At 36.1% G+C, this 16903-nt stretch overlaps 2 protein-coding genes across 4 annotated transcripts; one reads left to right on the top strand and one right to left on the bottom strand.

Annotated features, from left to right (window-relative positions):
- Nucleotides 1–688: 688 nt before the first annotated feature.
- On the bottom strand, nt 689–5350 carry LOC120000251 (probable protein phosphatase 2C 52). 3 transcript variants are annotated; one of them, XM_038848222.1, is made up of 7 exons: nt 5180–5350; nt 4476–4653; nt 3414–3768; nt 2982–3332; nt 2782–2899; nt 2470–2693; nt 689–1502 (listed from the first exon to the last, which is right to left on the bottom strand). In XM_038848222.1, exons 3-7 carry the CDS (start codon nt 3672–3674, stop codon nt 1032–1034), a joined length of 1425 nt encoding a protein of 474 aa, XP_038704150.1. In that variant the 5' UTR covers nt 3675–3768; nt 4476–4653; nt 5180–5350; the 3' UTR covers nt 689–1031. The 3 variants fall into 3 exon arrangements, with proteins under 3 accessions (XP_038704150.1, XP_038704149.1, XP_038704148.1); XM_038848221.1 differs by having other exon boundaries at nt 4591–4653; XM_038848220.1 differs by lacking the exon at nt 4476–4653.
- Nucleotides 5351–13625: 8275 nt separating this feature from the next.
- Nucleotides 13626–16792, top strand: LOC120000960. Its single transcript, XM_038849145.1, has 6 exons — nt 13626–14508; nt 14610–14830; nt 15018–15243; nt 15763–15848; nt 15955–16046; nt 16126–16792. The coding sequence occupies exons 1-6, from the start codon at nt 14419–14421 to the stop codon at nt 16365–16367; spliced, it is 957 nt and encodes a 318-aa protein (XP_038705073.1). The 5' UTR covers nt 13626–14418; the 3' UTR covers nt 16368–16792.
- Nucleotides 16793–16903: the final 111 nt, after the last annotated feature.

Genomic DNA, 16903 nt, shown 5'->3' with positions numbered 1-16903 from the left:
TCCAACAATTGATTTCATACAATCCTAGGGCTGTGGCTCAGCTATAGAAAAATCAATTGTTATTAGTTAGGAAATTTGGCCTCACTTATATTCTGCACTTCCTTCTCACATCTAACCGATGCGGGCTCGTAACAGAATGGCTTGATAGAAAAGAGAGGAAAATAATTGGTTGGATTTTTTTGGCGGTGAGTTAATACATGTATGCAGATGGAGAATGTAGAGATGCATATCTAGTATCTACCAACGACAACTTGAAGGATAATGTGCCTTGCTTCATTTCTCAGTATCTTTTGGTTTCTCACCTACTTCCAGCACCAGCAGCTCTTGCGGCCAATAAATAGACAATGTAAATGAAGCCGATCTAGTCAACTACTTTTTAATCATCGAATTAAATTTCCCTCCACCCAGAGCAGTTAATCAGCAGTCAAGTTTGCTCGTGGCCGTAAAGAAGACATTAAAACTCTCTCAAGTCGCATCAATACTGAAAAAAGATGAAGAATTTACAAGCCATAGAAAAGGAATTTACTCCAATGATTGAACAAATTTACTTTTGGCACATTTTGGGTTTCTTATCTGCACCAAAGTTCAAGATTTTCCATGAGAGTTCTAGTACCATCCTGCTATTTCCGGCACTGCTCATGTTCTTAATGAAGCTCATAACATTCATCAGACAGCAGAGTAATTCCAGTTTCAGACAAAACAGAGCACCAACAGAAGATATAAATAATTAAATTCAGCATGTACAGTATTATCTTGAAGAAACAAGATGTAACATTCATCATAGGAAGTGGAACCATATTCACATAACTTTTTTGATTCAGTTCATCCCATTATGAAAGCTGTACTAAATACCATGTGAAATAGAACAAAACAGGATGCTGCTATGGTAACTAGCCAACACAATATTGAAAACAATGCCATCAATCCAGAAGGAATTACCTTCCCCCGGGTATAATGATGCACAAAATATCCCAAGAACTAACAAAGACGCTGGCTGGCTCCAGTTAATCACTACCGGAGTAACGAAAAATTTATGAAGCTGGTCTTTCTTCTGAAAATCTTGGAAGTTGAACGAGCGAGTTCACTCGTGTGACACCTTCCAAACCTGACCAATTTTGATCTTCGGCTGCCAATGTCTCACCATCGCCTTCCATGTCGGTCAGCAATCTTCCATAAGAATCACTATCTTCGGCCGACCTGACAGTAAAATTCCTTTGCAAGCAGGGCTCAGACTTTTGGCCATCATCTGATTCAACCACATTACCGGAATGATTGCTCTGGACTGTCGCAGAAGAAAACCCTTGGTCATCATAATCAGATTCTGAGTCCATTTTCCCATCTAAAAATAAACAGACCACCGCACAGTCATCCATCTTTGAAGTTGGGTATTTGAGTTTCCACTCACGAGCAGCTGAGTCCACAAGGGTTCTGGCAGCCGAAGATCGAGTCGGAGTGGTGGACACTATCTCAACCACTTCTTCATTGCTCAATACATCCCAAACCTGTACCAACATCAAATTAGACTCGAGTAAAATTTTCTTTTTGAGGGATGGGTTATTAATCTATTTCCTGCAACAAAACAGGTTCAAATGACAGAAACTGCTCTGCATCACGGGGATAAGGATCAAAAGTAACAAAAGGTAATGGCACTCATTGAAACAAATAAACTACCATCATATGCCCTTTACATCCAACTGAATCTTCTTTTCCTATAAGCCCATGTAAAGCACTTTCTATAATATCGACACAAGGCGGAGCTCATTTTAGTGCACATTCAATATACTTTCTCATAGAATATAACAAGACTAGTTTTTCTTGTCACAGAAAGCTCAAACCTATATGCAGTAATTTTTCTAACCAATATTTTAATTTGTCTCTAGTATCAATAACACTTCTCCTACCAACATAACTGTGACCGGACAACATCAAGCCATCAACATTCGAAGTAGAAAGTACTTTTGAATGGCAGAGAAATGTGATCTTCATTCATTAAGCATGAGAGGCTTCAATTTTCCAAAACCAGTTGCAGCCCTGCCAGCAATATCTACAGGAAGCACAGCTATAATTCCTAAACTAGTTTTATCTACTGCTAAGTTACTGGTTGCTTAGATAGTTTACATAGCAATATCTTGAAGACATTCAACATATATTAAACTGCTGAAAATCATAAGACCTCTGCCTCATAGATAAATAGAAAGGAGTCAAAAGACATAAATTTTTTGTAAGGTGATGAGATAGATGGACATCAAATCTTGCAGAAGCTAGTTGCTCGGCCTTGGTCTTCGGAAAGTATTTGTAAGGGTCTGTTTGGAGTTTGGACATTCAATGGACATTGAATAAGTTTCTAATCAATTACAGGGAAAATAAAACATTAAGTTCACCTCAACCTTTAAAATCGTGGATGAAATTTGGAAAAATGACATAAAGAAATGAAATGAAGGATGAAAATGTCACAGAATGAAATATTACCCCATCTGAGGCAAGAACAATGAACTGATCTCTCTCCGTTAGTACTCGGTGAGAAAATTCAGGAATAGAGATCACGCCATATTCTTTCAAACAAAAATCCCCAAATGCACGAGCCATTGCAAGTCCAGGGGCATCATCAAATGGCAACCAAACTCTTGACACTTCAGGTTCATCTTGTAACGCAAAGACTCTACCTTTACACCGTTTGATCCTCTCAGCTTCTCCTGTAAAATTTAGATTACATCAATAGAAACTTTTTATCCAGAGAAGCATCAGCAGGAAACTAGCAAATCATGATAGCTTGAAACATACTTGGCAAATCAGGTTTCAGGTCAACAGTTAACTGGGTGGCCACCATGGAATCATTGCTGTCCTTGGATCCCAGAACTGCCCGAGAATCACCAATATTTCCCATGAAAAGATTGGACCCCTTAAAGCATGAAAAGAAACATATAAAAGGAAGAAAATGGCCAAGCTACTCAAAATGAAAGAACAGTACATTTTTTCTGTACCTGTTTCACAAGAGTGACAGCTGTGCTTCCGCTACAGAAGCAGTCCAAATTAGGATGGGATCTCAACTCCTTGTCCATCGACTTGTATGCTGTCAGATATGCTTCTTGCCACAATGAATTAAATTTCTCTTCAGCTGAGCCATCATCCTTCTCAGGATCTTCAGCATCTGATTTCTTTGGCTTTCTTTTGAAACGGGTTCTACCCGTTCCACTTTCTCTGGACTGAGAAGAACGCAAGAATGACAATAATTTAATGGGCAAAGCATCCCTCACTTTGCGGGCAACCAGATGGCCGTGTGGACCATGGCCATCAAATACACCACAAAATGTCACATCTTCTGGCATGAAATCCTGAAGAGATTCAAAATGCAAGTAAGCCGTGAATTGGCAAACATACTAAGTATCAGCTAAAAGGAAGAGATCAAAACTTACTTCCCATACGATCATTGCATCTTGGTTTATGCCCTTTCGACCTTGCTGAGTGAATATACAAGATGTTCGACTCTTTCCATTTGTGAAAATCCTGCTGGGTATAAAGGGTAGGTGCTGCAGTGTAACAACATGATCGGCAAACGTTCTCTTTGTGCTCTTTTTCCAGCAGAACCCAATCTCAAAGCAGGAAGGAGGACCAGTCTCTCCATGGCTCCTGCTACTGCAAGTACTTTTACTACTAGTTGAAACACAACCCCCCATTTCCTCAAGTCTGGACTAATAACATCTGATGGACAGTGCTCGTTTTGTAGAAGAGATCTCAAACCACGATATAGTCAACCAAGCATAGGACCTCCTAGAAACAAAAGATTCCCACAGGTCAAACCGCAAGTCACTTCAATCCTCAATATAGAGAACTAGGGGCATTTACTCTTTAACCATATACCATCCAATAGATTTTCGAGAATGAGTCTGAACAAAACAAGAAAAAATTGACCTATTTAAAGAAATCAGGTTGAGCAAAATGGAATTATTATCTTCCATGTGACCAGAAAATAAAATATTCCCTAAAAGGCTGTCTTAGTTGTTTGTCCTTGTCCATGACAAGGATTCACAATGACACATATCATATTGCGAGATTCAATGATCTAATCCATAAACTTGGACAAATAATATTTCAGCAAATGAAAGGAGATCCGTAGCATATATCAAGAATGCACAACAAGACAACATACCAGTCCAATTTACCAAAATTAAGGCATTAACTATGGAAACTTTAGAAATACATCTTAAAGTATAGAACTCTTCCTAAACTTTAGAAAAATACTTGTAAAAGACAAAACTCTTTCTCACACAGGCACGACGGCATAAAATAGACAAAGAAAGACATCCTCGTCCTGAATATATAGAAACACATTGAAGAATACATCAACAAGAAGAGCTTTTGGAATGCTAATCTAACGTGATTCTAGAGGGGGGAAATTCTTACTTTTCACCTCACGATAACAAAGAGAACCGAGAAGCGGACCCAGAGAAATAATTTTTGTTTGTCAGTCAAAATACCTGATTCTCAGTTCAGTTGACCAAAATGAGAGAACACCGGAAAAAAAATTACCCAACTCCGAAATCAAAACTTCATACTCTGCAACTGGTACAGAGTAATATAAAAGAAACTTACAATTCAAAGAATGATGAGTTCCAATTCCTTTTGTTTTTTCAGCAACCAAGCAGAGGGTATGAGCTGTAAGTACATTACCAATCAGAGAAGGGATAAGGGGAAAAGAAAAAAAGCAACGAATTTTGAATTCCCACTAGAGAGAATATCGAGGGCAAATAAAGCGGAAACAGAAAAGCAGGAAAGGACGAAAAAGCAAAGCCCATCATTTTTGTCAAAAACCTCAAAGAGGATGCAAAAAGAACAGAATTTAGGAGATCAACTAGCAAATATTACGTAAGATTGAATGGAGAAATTGAGAGAAATTTTTTCAATTGAAACAAAAGAAAACACAATATTTTTATCCTCTCTTCAATTATTTTATTTTATACAGTTTTCTCAGAAAGCAAACAGACTGTAATGGGCACTGGCGCATACAACATACAGATCTTTTCACTTCAAACCAAACCTACCCTAGAGTGTTAAATACTCAAAAACTGTTTGCTGAAACAAACCCACAAAGAAAACAATTACATTGCGCATCAAAGGCAGAAGAGAATATGCACAAACATTCAAAATCGAAAACTCAAGATGAGCAACGAAAGTACAGTACCTCTTCGATTTCAAGGTTTGGGATCAAATGCAGGATTCAGACTGAGTGAAAGAGAAAAATACTGAAGATTTGGTATTGCTTGTAAATAAAATGAAAAAAAGGTAGTGCATTAATTGCGAAGGTGAAAGCAGAAACCGAAGTTTAGAGAGGGGGGAGAGAGAGGCAGAATGAAAACAACAGGGGAGATATGCCCAACCGGGCGAGTGGACGGCAATAATCGTGGGCTGGGCCTGGACAACCCGACCCAAATCCATCATACAATCATGCACAAACCCCACCCGCCTTCAACTGCGCGTAGATGAATATTTTTCCACGTTATTAATATTTCTTTTCCAATTTTAGGTTTCTTTAAATTGAAATCTCTAAAAAAGAAAATTGAAATTTATTAGTTTCACCAAACACACATGATTATTTATTTCATATTTTATAAAATAATTTATTTTTCACAGTTTCACAGATAACACTCTTGTATGTGGTATTTTATAGAGGTCTCGAGTTCGAATCTCCAATAATTTTGATAGCTTAGGGCAAATGCAATGGTTTCTTATTTGCTGGGCCAACAAAAAGGTTGGTCCGGTCCCACCTTTATTACACAAAAAGTCAAGTCATACATGTATTCTAATACAGTCACTTCAGCAAAACACATCTTCCAATACAACCACATCAGCAAAACACAAATTTCTATACAATTTCTCTTCCCACCCAACATGGAGGCCAATAACATTCCATTCCTCCATATTATCCACAACAAAACTACACCAAAACATCAAATATCAATACATCCACATAAGCAAAACATTTATCCCAATGCAGTCACATAAGCAAAACACATTTTACAATACAATCATATTAACAAAAGACAACATTTTTGTTGGCCCAACAAAACTCTACCATTGCATTTGCCCAACTCTACCAAACTGAGTCATGACGTATCTTTGATTTTGGAATTTGATTACCGTTCACATTTTATCTGTTATCTTCCATATCTCACGTTAATGTTTCTATTGTTTAAAAAATAACATAAATAAATGTGAATGCGTGACAAAAATTTGAAGTGTTTTAGACGCGCATGATTAGAGAGTGGAGTTAGTTGAAGTCAAAATTGGAAAGCAAGAAAAGCACGCCAGACTGACATGTGTTGGGAGTCACGTGACGTGGCGGTCTAAATCATATTAAATGCTCCACCGCGTACGAACCACACACTCACACAACAGTCTCTTTCTTTTTTTCCTTTTTATGTTTCATCGTAATTTATTTATTCTTCCTTTATATTTATTAGTCAATTAATTATAGAATTGAGAGAAAGTTGATGGGCCTTACTGGGCCTTCGTTGAAGATAACATCGCCAATAAAGAAAGTCCCGCGCAGGCGCGCACCAAGTATTGGCGTATTGCTACAATCATTCATGCCCATGCACAATTTTCATATTTTCCTTTCTTTAAACTTTTTTAATCTCTACTTTTATTATTACACTCCAAAAAGAATAAAAAATTATGTAAAAATTTTGTGGAGGGGTCACGGTTATCCTCTATATATATATATATATCATGAGGCAAGTTGCTATAGTTGCTTGCCTTTTGGTTTTATAACTTTCAAAGGGTGGTGGTTCAACTAGGAGATGACTAGTCTAAATAGTCTAGTTAGTACCGTATAAAATATTTTATATATATATATATATACACACACACAACAACCACGGGACTAATTAAGTTGGTAGGATTACGAGTCATCTTTTGAGAAGTTGAGAATTTGGTTTTCATTAATTGTTAATTAATCGAATAATTTATGAAAGACACTTCACGATATACGACATGATCATATTGTAAAGGTATGTTTTGGCATATGATTATGGAGGTAATGAGTGTCACCGTTCACCCAATAGCTCCTATAATAATAAAATAAGTGTTGAGTGAGTCTTTCCAACTACATATCGTTATTAGCTTCTAAGTTTAGTGGACTGTGCCAATCAATCTACATCCAAAATTGATTATTATACCCATCACGAGTTGGAGTGCTTTCACTGTCCATCTACTTGTAATTGGTAGAAGCCAAGTTGACTCCTCAAAACCCATTTTTTCCATAATTGAAAGTTTAGGGTTGCATGAAATAGAAAATTGAATACATTGATAAACAATATTGCTGAGAATACTTTGTTGTTGGGAAATACGTAAAACCCACATCATTATTCCTACACCCACCAAAATAAAAGTCTTCCTTCATACACACACACATATATATATATATATACATATGTATGTATATATAATTAAGTTGGTTAACCCTCTTGTTTTGTCTTGTAAATATGGAAAAGCCAATCTGCAACCGAAAGACCCCTCTGTCATGGGGGTAGCTCTTATTTTTGTTTGGTGGTTTGGGTCTTTGGTTCTAGTTGGAGTTTTTTCTTTGTACTGTTGTTCTTACCTAAATTCTTAATAAAAAAAATTTTCTTATTAAAAGAAAAAGAAAAAAAGTATTTCTAGTGTCTCAAATAATTTAAAAATATAAGCTTTAATTTGAATTATAAGATAGGGTTTGCTTTCCACAATGAGTAAAGTGGACAAATAGTCACGGACACCCACTAACCTTTTTTTGATGGAGTCTTTTTAGGGTTGCAATAATATTCAGACACACAATCAAAAAAACCAATCACAAAAAGGAGAAAAATTCTTTCACTTTTTTTTTTTTTTTTCACTTTGTTCTTCTTTATCTCTTCTGTGTTGTAGTTAGTTTGATGGGTAAAAAATTATATCTTCTTCCATAGATAACAACTTTCTCTTTTACTCTATATCTTCTTCTTTTAAACCTTTTGTTTTCTTATTTTTCAAGTTCATGGTATTGTTGCAAAATTCTTTACCAAATCTATCTCTCCTTTTGGTGTTTTTTATGAGAATTTTGACTTTAAATCATAATGTTAGAGTACCACATCGGTTGATACTCAACCATGTGGTATATAAACTTGTCCAATTCCCTACTACACATAAGAGGCATTTTCATGGACTTAAGCATCATTAAGTGAGACGGCTCATGAAAAATAAAATTGTGTGTACCTGATGTATCTATGGAAACCACATAAACCAAAATGGACAATATCTATGATATGAGTAGGGCTCGAGATTTTCAACACATTATAATATAGTAAGAAAATATTTTACATTGCAGTGCCATCAATGGTTTGCTCATCATAAGAATAATTTATTCTATTCATTATGCGAAAGCATAGTAGTATACATCACGTCATTTATGATCAACAAACCACTATCAACCAAGAACTTATATTATTTAATCATTTCGAGAACTTAAAAGAAATTTACTTCTATGAGGAGGGCCATTGAAATTTCGTCTTACATTATTCACATATATGATATAGACCAGCTTCTTGATCTACCTGTCGGCAGAGGAAAGAAGGAATAATGTTTCACTTCATTTTGGTTCATCTATGTTTTGGAGTCAAAAAAAGTTAAATCCAAAATAGCATGATTACAATTAATGAGGTCATAAACTATTAATCTTAATTTACATTACCATTTTTTTTTAAACGGGAAGGGGATCGATTTGAACCCTTGTTACCAGGGTGATACACACTATCTTTATCACTCCAATTAGTGACTCAGGTGTCCAGTCTTTATTGGGTACAAATAGCCCAAAATTGAGTCAACGGAAAATCATGTCTTTATTTAATCTGCCATTTGTGGGTGCCACTATGCATATCAACTCAAATATTTAGACTTTCAAGCAAGTAGAACCTGCAATAACTGATTTATGACAGTATTTTGTAGTTTTAGTCTGGCAAAGATGTTAGCATATGCAGGATTATGGAACCTATTCTTATATATGGGGAATCCCATCATTGCGGATTCAAGCATGTTTTGTAACCATTATTTAGTATTGATTGCCCAAACTTCTGCTTCAAGCATGTTTCTGCTTAAAGTTTTCATGTATATATAATTATATATCGAATACATACATATAGCTAGAATTTTATATAACCCTCTCATTCTTTTTCTTGCAGGGGTTTCGGTAGAGTCTTACTCTGTCTCTCTCTCTCTCTCTCTAAATAACTGTAAATCGAGAAAATATGAACCAAGAATGTATCCAGATTTGTTAACTGGTGCGGCCCATTTGACCAATTTATAGGCTCAGACAGACACTGATTGTCTGTTGACTTTTGAGTGCAGACCAAAGAGAGATTTTCTCCTACATGCTTCTGGGCTCGGAAATAATTGAAGAGACGGTCCAATCTGCAATTAAATCTGGATTATTGAGGACAGCTGTGGGATCCCTATCAATATCTAGTTTTTCAACTCATTGTGAAAGAAACTGCCTCGGATGTAAGCCGATTAACTGCCCACGCCACTCCATTGGATCCCTCTCATCCCACAAAAGTACAACTTAGATAAGGTGATAAGCACAGCACACGTGGCACAAACAAGCAAGTCTTGGCCTCACCACTCCTGACCCCCACAACAATCAAAACTGAACCCACCACCACCTCCAAAACCTTCGTCATTCAACCGCCACGTCAACAACCTCTACGGCGCAATTTTTTGTCCCTTACAGAGGCAATTCTGACTCCTAAATAGCTCTTCCCAGTGAATCCAGCATTTGCTTCATCCGATGAAGAGTATGTCAAAGAAACTGAACAAGTCATCAACACCATCACCATGGACAAGAATGTTACCCATATCGTATCTGCGGTGGCCGAGTTAAGAAGAGAGACGTCGAACACTTGTTTTGCCAAATGCCAAGTATAGAAGAGAGAAGCCCTATTGGGCCGGCCCGGCTTCTTTTCGGGATATGTACTCGGCCCTTAATGCTGTAACGGGCCATTGCCCATTCTCGCTAAACGCAAGGCGAGGATTCTGGAAGAGGTGGACAACGCAGAGGCGGCCTTACAACTTTGTAAGGGGAAAAAGGCCAACGATATCAACTGTTTCGGCCTAATAGGCTTAGTCCGTTAGTAGTATGGATACGGCCCAGTGGGCTTGTTAGTGGTGAGAAGTGACAAATAACCAGAAATTTGAGCAAACAAAAAGTAACGTGGGAAGAGAAATCATCATGTTTGGAGTAGGCAACCTCAATTAAGGGACGAAATACAGGAGGAAAAAAAAGGTCAAAACATAACCTAACTGTCTTTGTTTATCTTATCTACAACCACATAATCAGGAAGTTAATCCCAATCGACTTGTCATCATTAATCATTTTGGTTTTCAATGGCTTCAATTTTAGAAGATAACCTCTTATTGACTTCCTTCGCACATTGTATTAGCCTACATTTCCGTTAATTTATGAAAACATTCTAAGCTATCGTGTCTTCATTTGATGATTGATTAAGACAAAGTTGAAAAATGATTTATAGGTTTTGATTTATAGTCTGTGAGCTGCAAACCCACTTGACTTGAAAGGTAAGGTACAAAATTTGACCTAAAATGCGTCTCTAATAGATAGATGTGTTGAGCCTATCAGTTTTGCATTTGAATACACCAAGTAGTTATCTTTTTCTTTTTTGTTAACCGATAAATATACCATACAAATTTGGTCTTTGAACATTCTATATAGATATAAACTCGAGCCATCAGACTCACACACATAGAAGTTTGTCACATGAATATAGGGTAAGTTGGGTCAAAATCCATTGTAAGACCATAACGATATTGCTCTCAGTGGGAATCAAACTCAAAACCTTCCTAGAATGCACTTTTGATCCTAAGAATATTTGCCGTTCAGCTATCACCCTAATGGTTCGCCAAGTTTATCTTACACACACCATGTATGTATATTTCATCCATTGACTTGAAACTAGAGAGCTTAATTTGCAATGTATTACCTCTAATTGCGGAAGGAAAATGACAGTCATATAACTTATGGGATTTGCAATGTTTTATAGAGGGAGTTGACAAATCCTCACATGACACGTGATATTTAGATTTTGGATGGATGTTGACTTGACCAAGGTTGAAATAACCGGATCTTGCTTGGAATATTCCTGCACATTATTACTATTTTATTTAGGGATGGGATTGATATAATACTATACCTTGACTTTTAAGTGTCAAATTGATTGATGCTTTACAGGAGCTCAAAAAAACTATGGATTTTGTTTCCTAATTTTTTTTTATAAAAAACATCAACTTATAATAATTATATATTGTTAACAAATAAACAGCGAAGAACAATAACACATTTATATAATTATATTATATATATATATATATATTTTTAAAAAAAAAAATAAAATAAAAATTGGGCCTTTTTTCTTCCTAAATTCCCAACTACTAGCACTTAATTACTACCTAAACATGCATATTTTGATATGCATGGACGTCTCACCAATAGATAATTTGCTAACGTTGCATTAAATAATGTTGAATTTCTTATAAAGTTGTCATTTACTTTTTTAGACAGGCTTGGATATTACATTCATCCAAGTTGTTATCATCACTTTTAATGTAATCGCTACAAAATGGATGGGTATAAATGGGAAATTTAAGTTTGTAATTTTTGTTCTACTTGTGGGTATAGTTTGCGAAAATGAAATATTATGTATTTATTGTGTCCGCAAACCTCACGACCTAAGTTTAAGCACATATTAAATGTTCAAATGATAAAATTGTATGGTATTATTCTTGATTATAAAACTTACAACACTGTGTGACATAATTGTATTCACATTCTTTGTAAAAAAAAAAAAACACCCTTATGTCCTTATCTCCCCAACTCACAAGGTAAGTTTTGCTTATGGCGAATTAAATATTACTGTACTAAATTACTATATGAAAGTTAAATTTTATATATAGAGTGTGGACACAATTTTTTGTTAAGTTGAGTGTTGTATGGACATCATTGAGCAAGTCTACATCATGCAAAATACCCACATCACCCCTCCCTCTCTCCCTCATCCACAACATTTCAGGCAACTGGTCAAAGTAGAGATGGCCCACGCAACATTCTTTTTCTCTTATCAGATTTATCTAGTTTATAATTTCATTTTCTAATTTAATTTTCTTGAGATAGTTAAAATTAGATTGAGGTGTATACCAGTACAATGGGCCACACCTACCTTAACAGATCCACGTGTCTTTGTCATGCTTGTTGGGTTCTCATTACGTGTCCAGTCAGTCTCTAATAAAGCCTGTCAAAGGTCCTTTCATTTATCAAAAAATTATTATTATTGTACCATGTATTTTGTTAATTTCGTATGTAAAATAATTATGGTATGCCTACGTAACGTACGTTCTTGAAATGCCTCAAAAATATTCAGTAATCTTAGGTGCGATTATATGGTAAATATGGTATCCCATCACTTAATAATATTTTGAGATTCTCCTGATACCAATTCATGAGTAGTTATTGCATAAATTATCATCATTTTTATCGGTATTGATACACCACATTAACATATAACATATCATAACAAGATTACTTCATAATATTTTTTTCGTTGTAGACTCAAAAATCCGTCAGTCTGGAATTTCACTGTCTCTAATTCTTAGAGCTAAAAAACAAACCAACGGTAAAAACGTAGTAAGTATGATACTAATAATTATTAATAAACCCAGGCTTCAAAGACGTTGAGATTGAGACTTGTGCATGTGTCTTCACACTTCAGCGTTGAATGTATTGTGATATGATTTGAACTTTGAAGCAATGTCGATTGGAAAGGACAACTTTTGCATACGATATATATATATATATATATAAATTTTCCCATACAATATTGTACTTAATGCAGTATTCAATTAGTGTTGCCATGGGCTCGAATAGTCTCTCTTTAGTCTGGTAGATATAACTTGTAAGTTTGATTAAAAATCCCAAGCATGGATTAAAAGATTAATGTTCAATTAAGTAGCCGGAAAATGGAGTTTGAAAATATGTCATTAATGGATAATTCATCTTTAATTCTTAGTAGGTTATAGAGGAGTTTCTTAATGAAGTTATTAGCATTAATTTATTAATTAACGCCTGCTGTTTATTTTTTAGGAAACATGTGCTGTTATTTACAAACACAAAACCTTAAATTTGATGCAAATCTTAAAACGGATTTTTGAAACATGTTTTTTTTTCTTTTTTTAAATATGCGGAAATTCGATTAAAAATAGTTTTCTTGTCAAATGCTGTCATTGCTTTTTCAAAAATAAATATTATGCTGACTCATCAGTGATTCATGACATTTTCCACCATTGAATAGTTCACCTGTCATCAATACTATGCAACCCCAGTGGACCCAGTCCCCATTCAAAGCTTCCATATGTTTCAATGGTTGAGACTTGAGACTGTTAAGACAGACTGGTTAATAAAATCTTGTAATCTGATTTCTTCCTTAAAAACTATTACAAGTTGTCAAATTTTTTTGCATTTTTTTACCATTTTAGAACAGTGATTTCTAGAAATGTAAAGTCTTTCTGTGACTAATTTATATGATTCTCTCTCCTCCTTTGTTTGTTTGTTTCTGTTCTTGTTTGTTCTTGGGTTCGCTCTGTTTTTTTCTTTTTCTGAAAAAGTTTATTCCTTTACGATTTTCCGTTACGAAATCTAGTTCTACTTAACGCCATCTCTCGCAGAAGAACCCCCCATAAATTCTGTTTTCGCAGAATGGGTTTCTGCTGAAACACAAACAAAGAATTTCCAAAACCGAGAATTCTCTCTCTCTCTCATTCTGCCGACCTTGAGTTTTTTTACGCGTTTGGGTTTGTGGGTTTTGATTTAACTTGAAGAATTAAACGTTGAATTTGTCGTGACTTCCTGCGAAGAGAAAGTGTTCGTTTCTTCAATCTTGATCAAACAAGAGGAAAGTTTGAGTTTTCGTAAAGCGTAGAGAAGAACAGGACAATTACTTGTTGTTTATCCCTTTTTTTTAACTGTGAACGGAAATCTCGCCGGCGTTTTGAGTCTACGGTGACAAGGAAGTGTTTGATTTTGACACCATTGCCAGCGAAAACAGAGAGAGAGAGATAGATAATTAGATATTAATAGGTTCCCTTAAATTTAGCTGTCTAAAATACCCAAAAAAGACTTAAAACGTCAAACGTATACAATTCTCTGCGTTTCCTTTATTTTTCTTTTCTCAGTCCATCTAAAATCGAATCCCGACAATCTCTCCCTCTCCCTCTCTCCCTCTTCTCTCTGCCATTATCTCTGCCTGTTTTCCTTCTCTGTTTTCTGGGTCTCTCTCTGTTCTTCTCTGGGTTGGTTGAGAGAATCTGATTTTTCTATCCTTTCTCTCAATCTTCCTCGACCAAATCATGATACTCGACAAAGCTTCAACGCAATCAAACCTCGATTGCTTGCTTCATTGCACAACCCCTGTCGTCAAGTCTCAATTTTTACCAAAGGTTTGTTCTTTTTCTTTTTTTGGGTTTCGTTTCAATTCACAAATTTTGTTCTGTTTGTTTAGTTTTGTTTTGTGTTTTTTTTTTCCCTTTTGTTGCTTCAGAGCGAGATGAGGAACCTGAACCATCTGTGGCATCCATGGGAGAGAGACGCAGTTGAGTATTTCACCTTGGCTGATCTTTGGGGCTTTTATGATGAATTGAGTGCTTATGGTGCTGGAGTTCCAATTGTCTTGAGCAACGGCGAGACCGTAATCCAGTACTATGTCCCCTATCTCTCTGCAATCCAAATCTATACAAGCACTCCTTCAATAAACGGTTCAAGGTACTTTCTTAATCTTTGATTTTGCCCTTGAAACTGTGTTTTGATTAGCTGGAAATGGGTCATTGTAATTTGATTGAAAATGGAGTCTTTGTTAGCTGGAAATGAGTCATTGTAATTTGATTGAAAATGGAGTCTTTGTTTGGAACTAAGAATGTGTAATTTATTTGGGAATTTCTGGGTTTGTTAGGGAGGAGACGGAGTCCGGTGATGGTGAGACAAGAGATTCGTACAGTGATTCATGTAGTGATGAGAGCGAGAGTGAAAAGATGTGGAGATGGGATGGATGCTCTTCCGAGGATGGAGGGTTAGAGCAGGACGGCATCTGTTGGCCTCTCAATGATAGACTTGGTTACCTTTACTTTCAGTATTTTGAGAGATCAACTCCTTATGCTAGAGTTCCTCTCATGGATAAGGTACTTTTGTTTCTTCAATTGGCTTCTATTACAAGAACCTTAATTATAGCTTTTCTTGCACATGCTCTTCATTTTCATCAAATTAATGATAACTGATCAAAGTAAGAACTGATGAAATTAGAGAAACAATCATAGAGCTGCTGAAATCCCTTTAGAGTCGTTTTGATAAAGATAAGAGAGAATACTCGACTTTTTGAATATGAAAACTACTTATTTTTGTAGCTCCTCATGTCCGTTCGTTTTGTATCTAATTCTTGTACTTCCAATTTGTATTGATATAGTTAGATACGTAGATTCATCTGTCCTTCATGTTGAATTGGTTTTGAGTATTCTACTTTACGGCATTTACAGCATATATTCATGGATTTGATGCTATATATTATATTGTCTTCTAACATATAATGTTGTAGGAAAGCAGAATCTATGACATTGTCCAACCACTGAACTTCTCACATTTTGAATGATGTTGTCGCATTCATTCTGTAAGATTGTGCATTTATTTTCGTTTTCCCTCTCCAGATTAGCGGATTAGCTCAAAGATACCCAGGCTTGATGTCATTAAAGAGCGTCGATCTTTCACCTGCTAGTTGGATGGCTGTTTCTTGGTTCGTCTCTCTCTGTCTCTCCCTCTCATTATATTACACATCTTTGTGAATACTTTTAGTCAAATGATGAAGCATTGAACATAATTTGATCTGAAATGTTAATCAGGTATCCAATCTATCACATTCCGATGGGAAGAACGATAAAGGACTTGTCCACATGTTTCCTTACGTACCACACTCTCTCATCTTCTTTCCAAGGTATATATTCTTTCGATTTTGCGTTTGAATTCGTTATGTAAAAAGGTTGATTGATGGTAATATTGATATGGCCGTGTAGATATGGACCATGGAGACGACCTTGAATTTGCAGATAGCAAGAGAAAGGCAGGGGAAGGCATCTCATTGCCCCCATTTGGTCTGGCCACTTATAAGATGCAAGGAAACATGTGGGTTTCGGGTAATTGGGGTCGGGACCAAGAAAAGCTGATGTCCCTATTGAGCGTGGCGGATTCATGGTTAAAGCAGCTGAGGGTCCAGCACCATGACTTCAACTACTTCATGGGCATTAGGCGAGGATAAAATCATTCGATCATTTACTCACTACTTTCACATTTTCACTCATCATGAAAGTGACTCCTCACTAGAATCCATCCACTTGTGGTTGTTTTTTTCTAGTCTTGGTGCTGGACTGGGAATCGGCTTTTAGAAAATTCGAGTACTTGCAGTGTGGATTCTTCTCCATCTTTTGGAGTTCCCATTGACAGGGAATCTCGTAAGGGGCTATGCTATATGTATCCTTGTGAGAGTGTCATTAGGGGTGTAATGTTGATTAGTTTGACTTTGACCAACAGAGGATCTTGTGTTAATGAGATGGTTGTGGCCTGAGAGAGACTGAAGACTGAAGAGAGGCTTTTGATTGTACAAATACATACTCTTTTGACATTTGAGATGGGTGTTAAATATGAGGCAAATTAATGCAGATTGCAGGTTTTGCAATTACTCGACATGTCTCAATTTGTGTTTTTAAAATGATTTGTTTCATTTTGATTTAGTCCTGCAGGTGCCGCCACAGATGATAAGTTCAAAACAACAGCAAAAATGGATCCATAGTTTAA

The sequence above is a fragment of the Tripterygium wilfordii genome, chromosome 6 (genome assembly GCF_013401445.1).
Source record: "Tripterygium wilfordii isolate XIE 37 chromosome 6, ASM1340144v1, whole genome shotgun sequence".
Lineage (NCBI taxonomy): Eukaryota > Viridiplantae > Streptophyta > Magnoliopsida > Celastrales > Celastraceae > Tripterygium > Tripterygium wilfordii.
The sequence above is the reverse complement of the archived record's forward strand: the minus strand, read 5'-3'. Positions and strand labels throughout refer to the sequence as shown.

What these genes read in the sequence shown, in the direction of transcription:
- LOC120000251 (XM_038848222.1), bottom strand. Translation starts at nt 3,674, where the DNA reads ATGGGGGGTTGTGTTTCAACTAGTAGTAAAAGTACTTGCAGTAGCAGG. An exon ending in CTGTCACTCTTGTGAAACAG is followed by an intron (nt 2,900 to 2,981) that starts GTACAGAAAAAA and finishes TCATGCTTTAAG; the next exon opens with GGGTCCAATCTTTTCATGGG. An exon ending in TTGTTCTTGCCTCAGATGGG is followed by an intron (nt 1,503 to 2,469) that starts GTAATATTTCAT and finishes ATGTTGGTACAG; the next exon opens with GTTTGGGATGTATTGAGCAA.
- LOC120000960 (XM_038849145.1), top strand. Translation starts at nt 14,419, where the DNA reads ATGATACTCGACAAAGCTTCAACGCAATCAAACCTCGATTGCTTGCTT. An exon ending in AGTCTCAATTTTTACCAAAG is followed by an intron (nt 14,509 to 14,609) that starts GTTTGTTCTTTT and finishes TTGTTGCTTCAG; the next exon opens with AGCGAGATGAGGAACCTGAA. An exon ending in AGTTGGATGGCTGTTTCTTG is followed by an intron (nt 15,849 to 15,954) that starts GTTCGTCTCTCT and finishes AATGTTAATCAG; the next exon opens with GTATCCAATCTATCACATTC.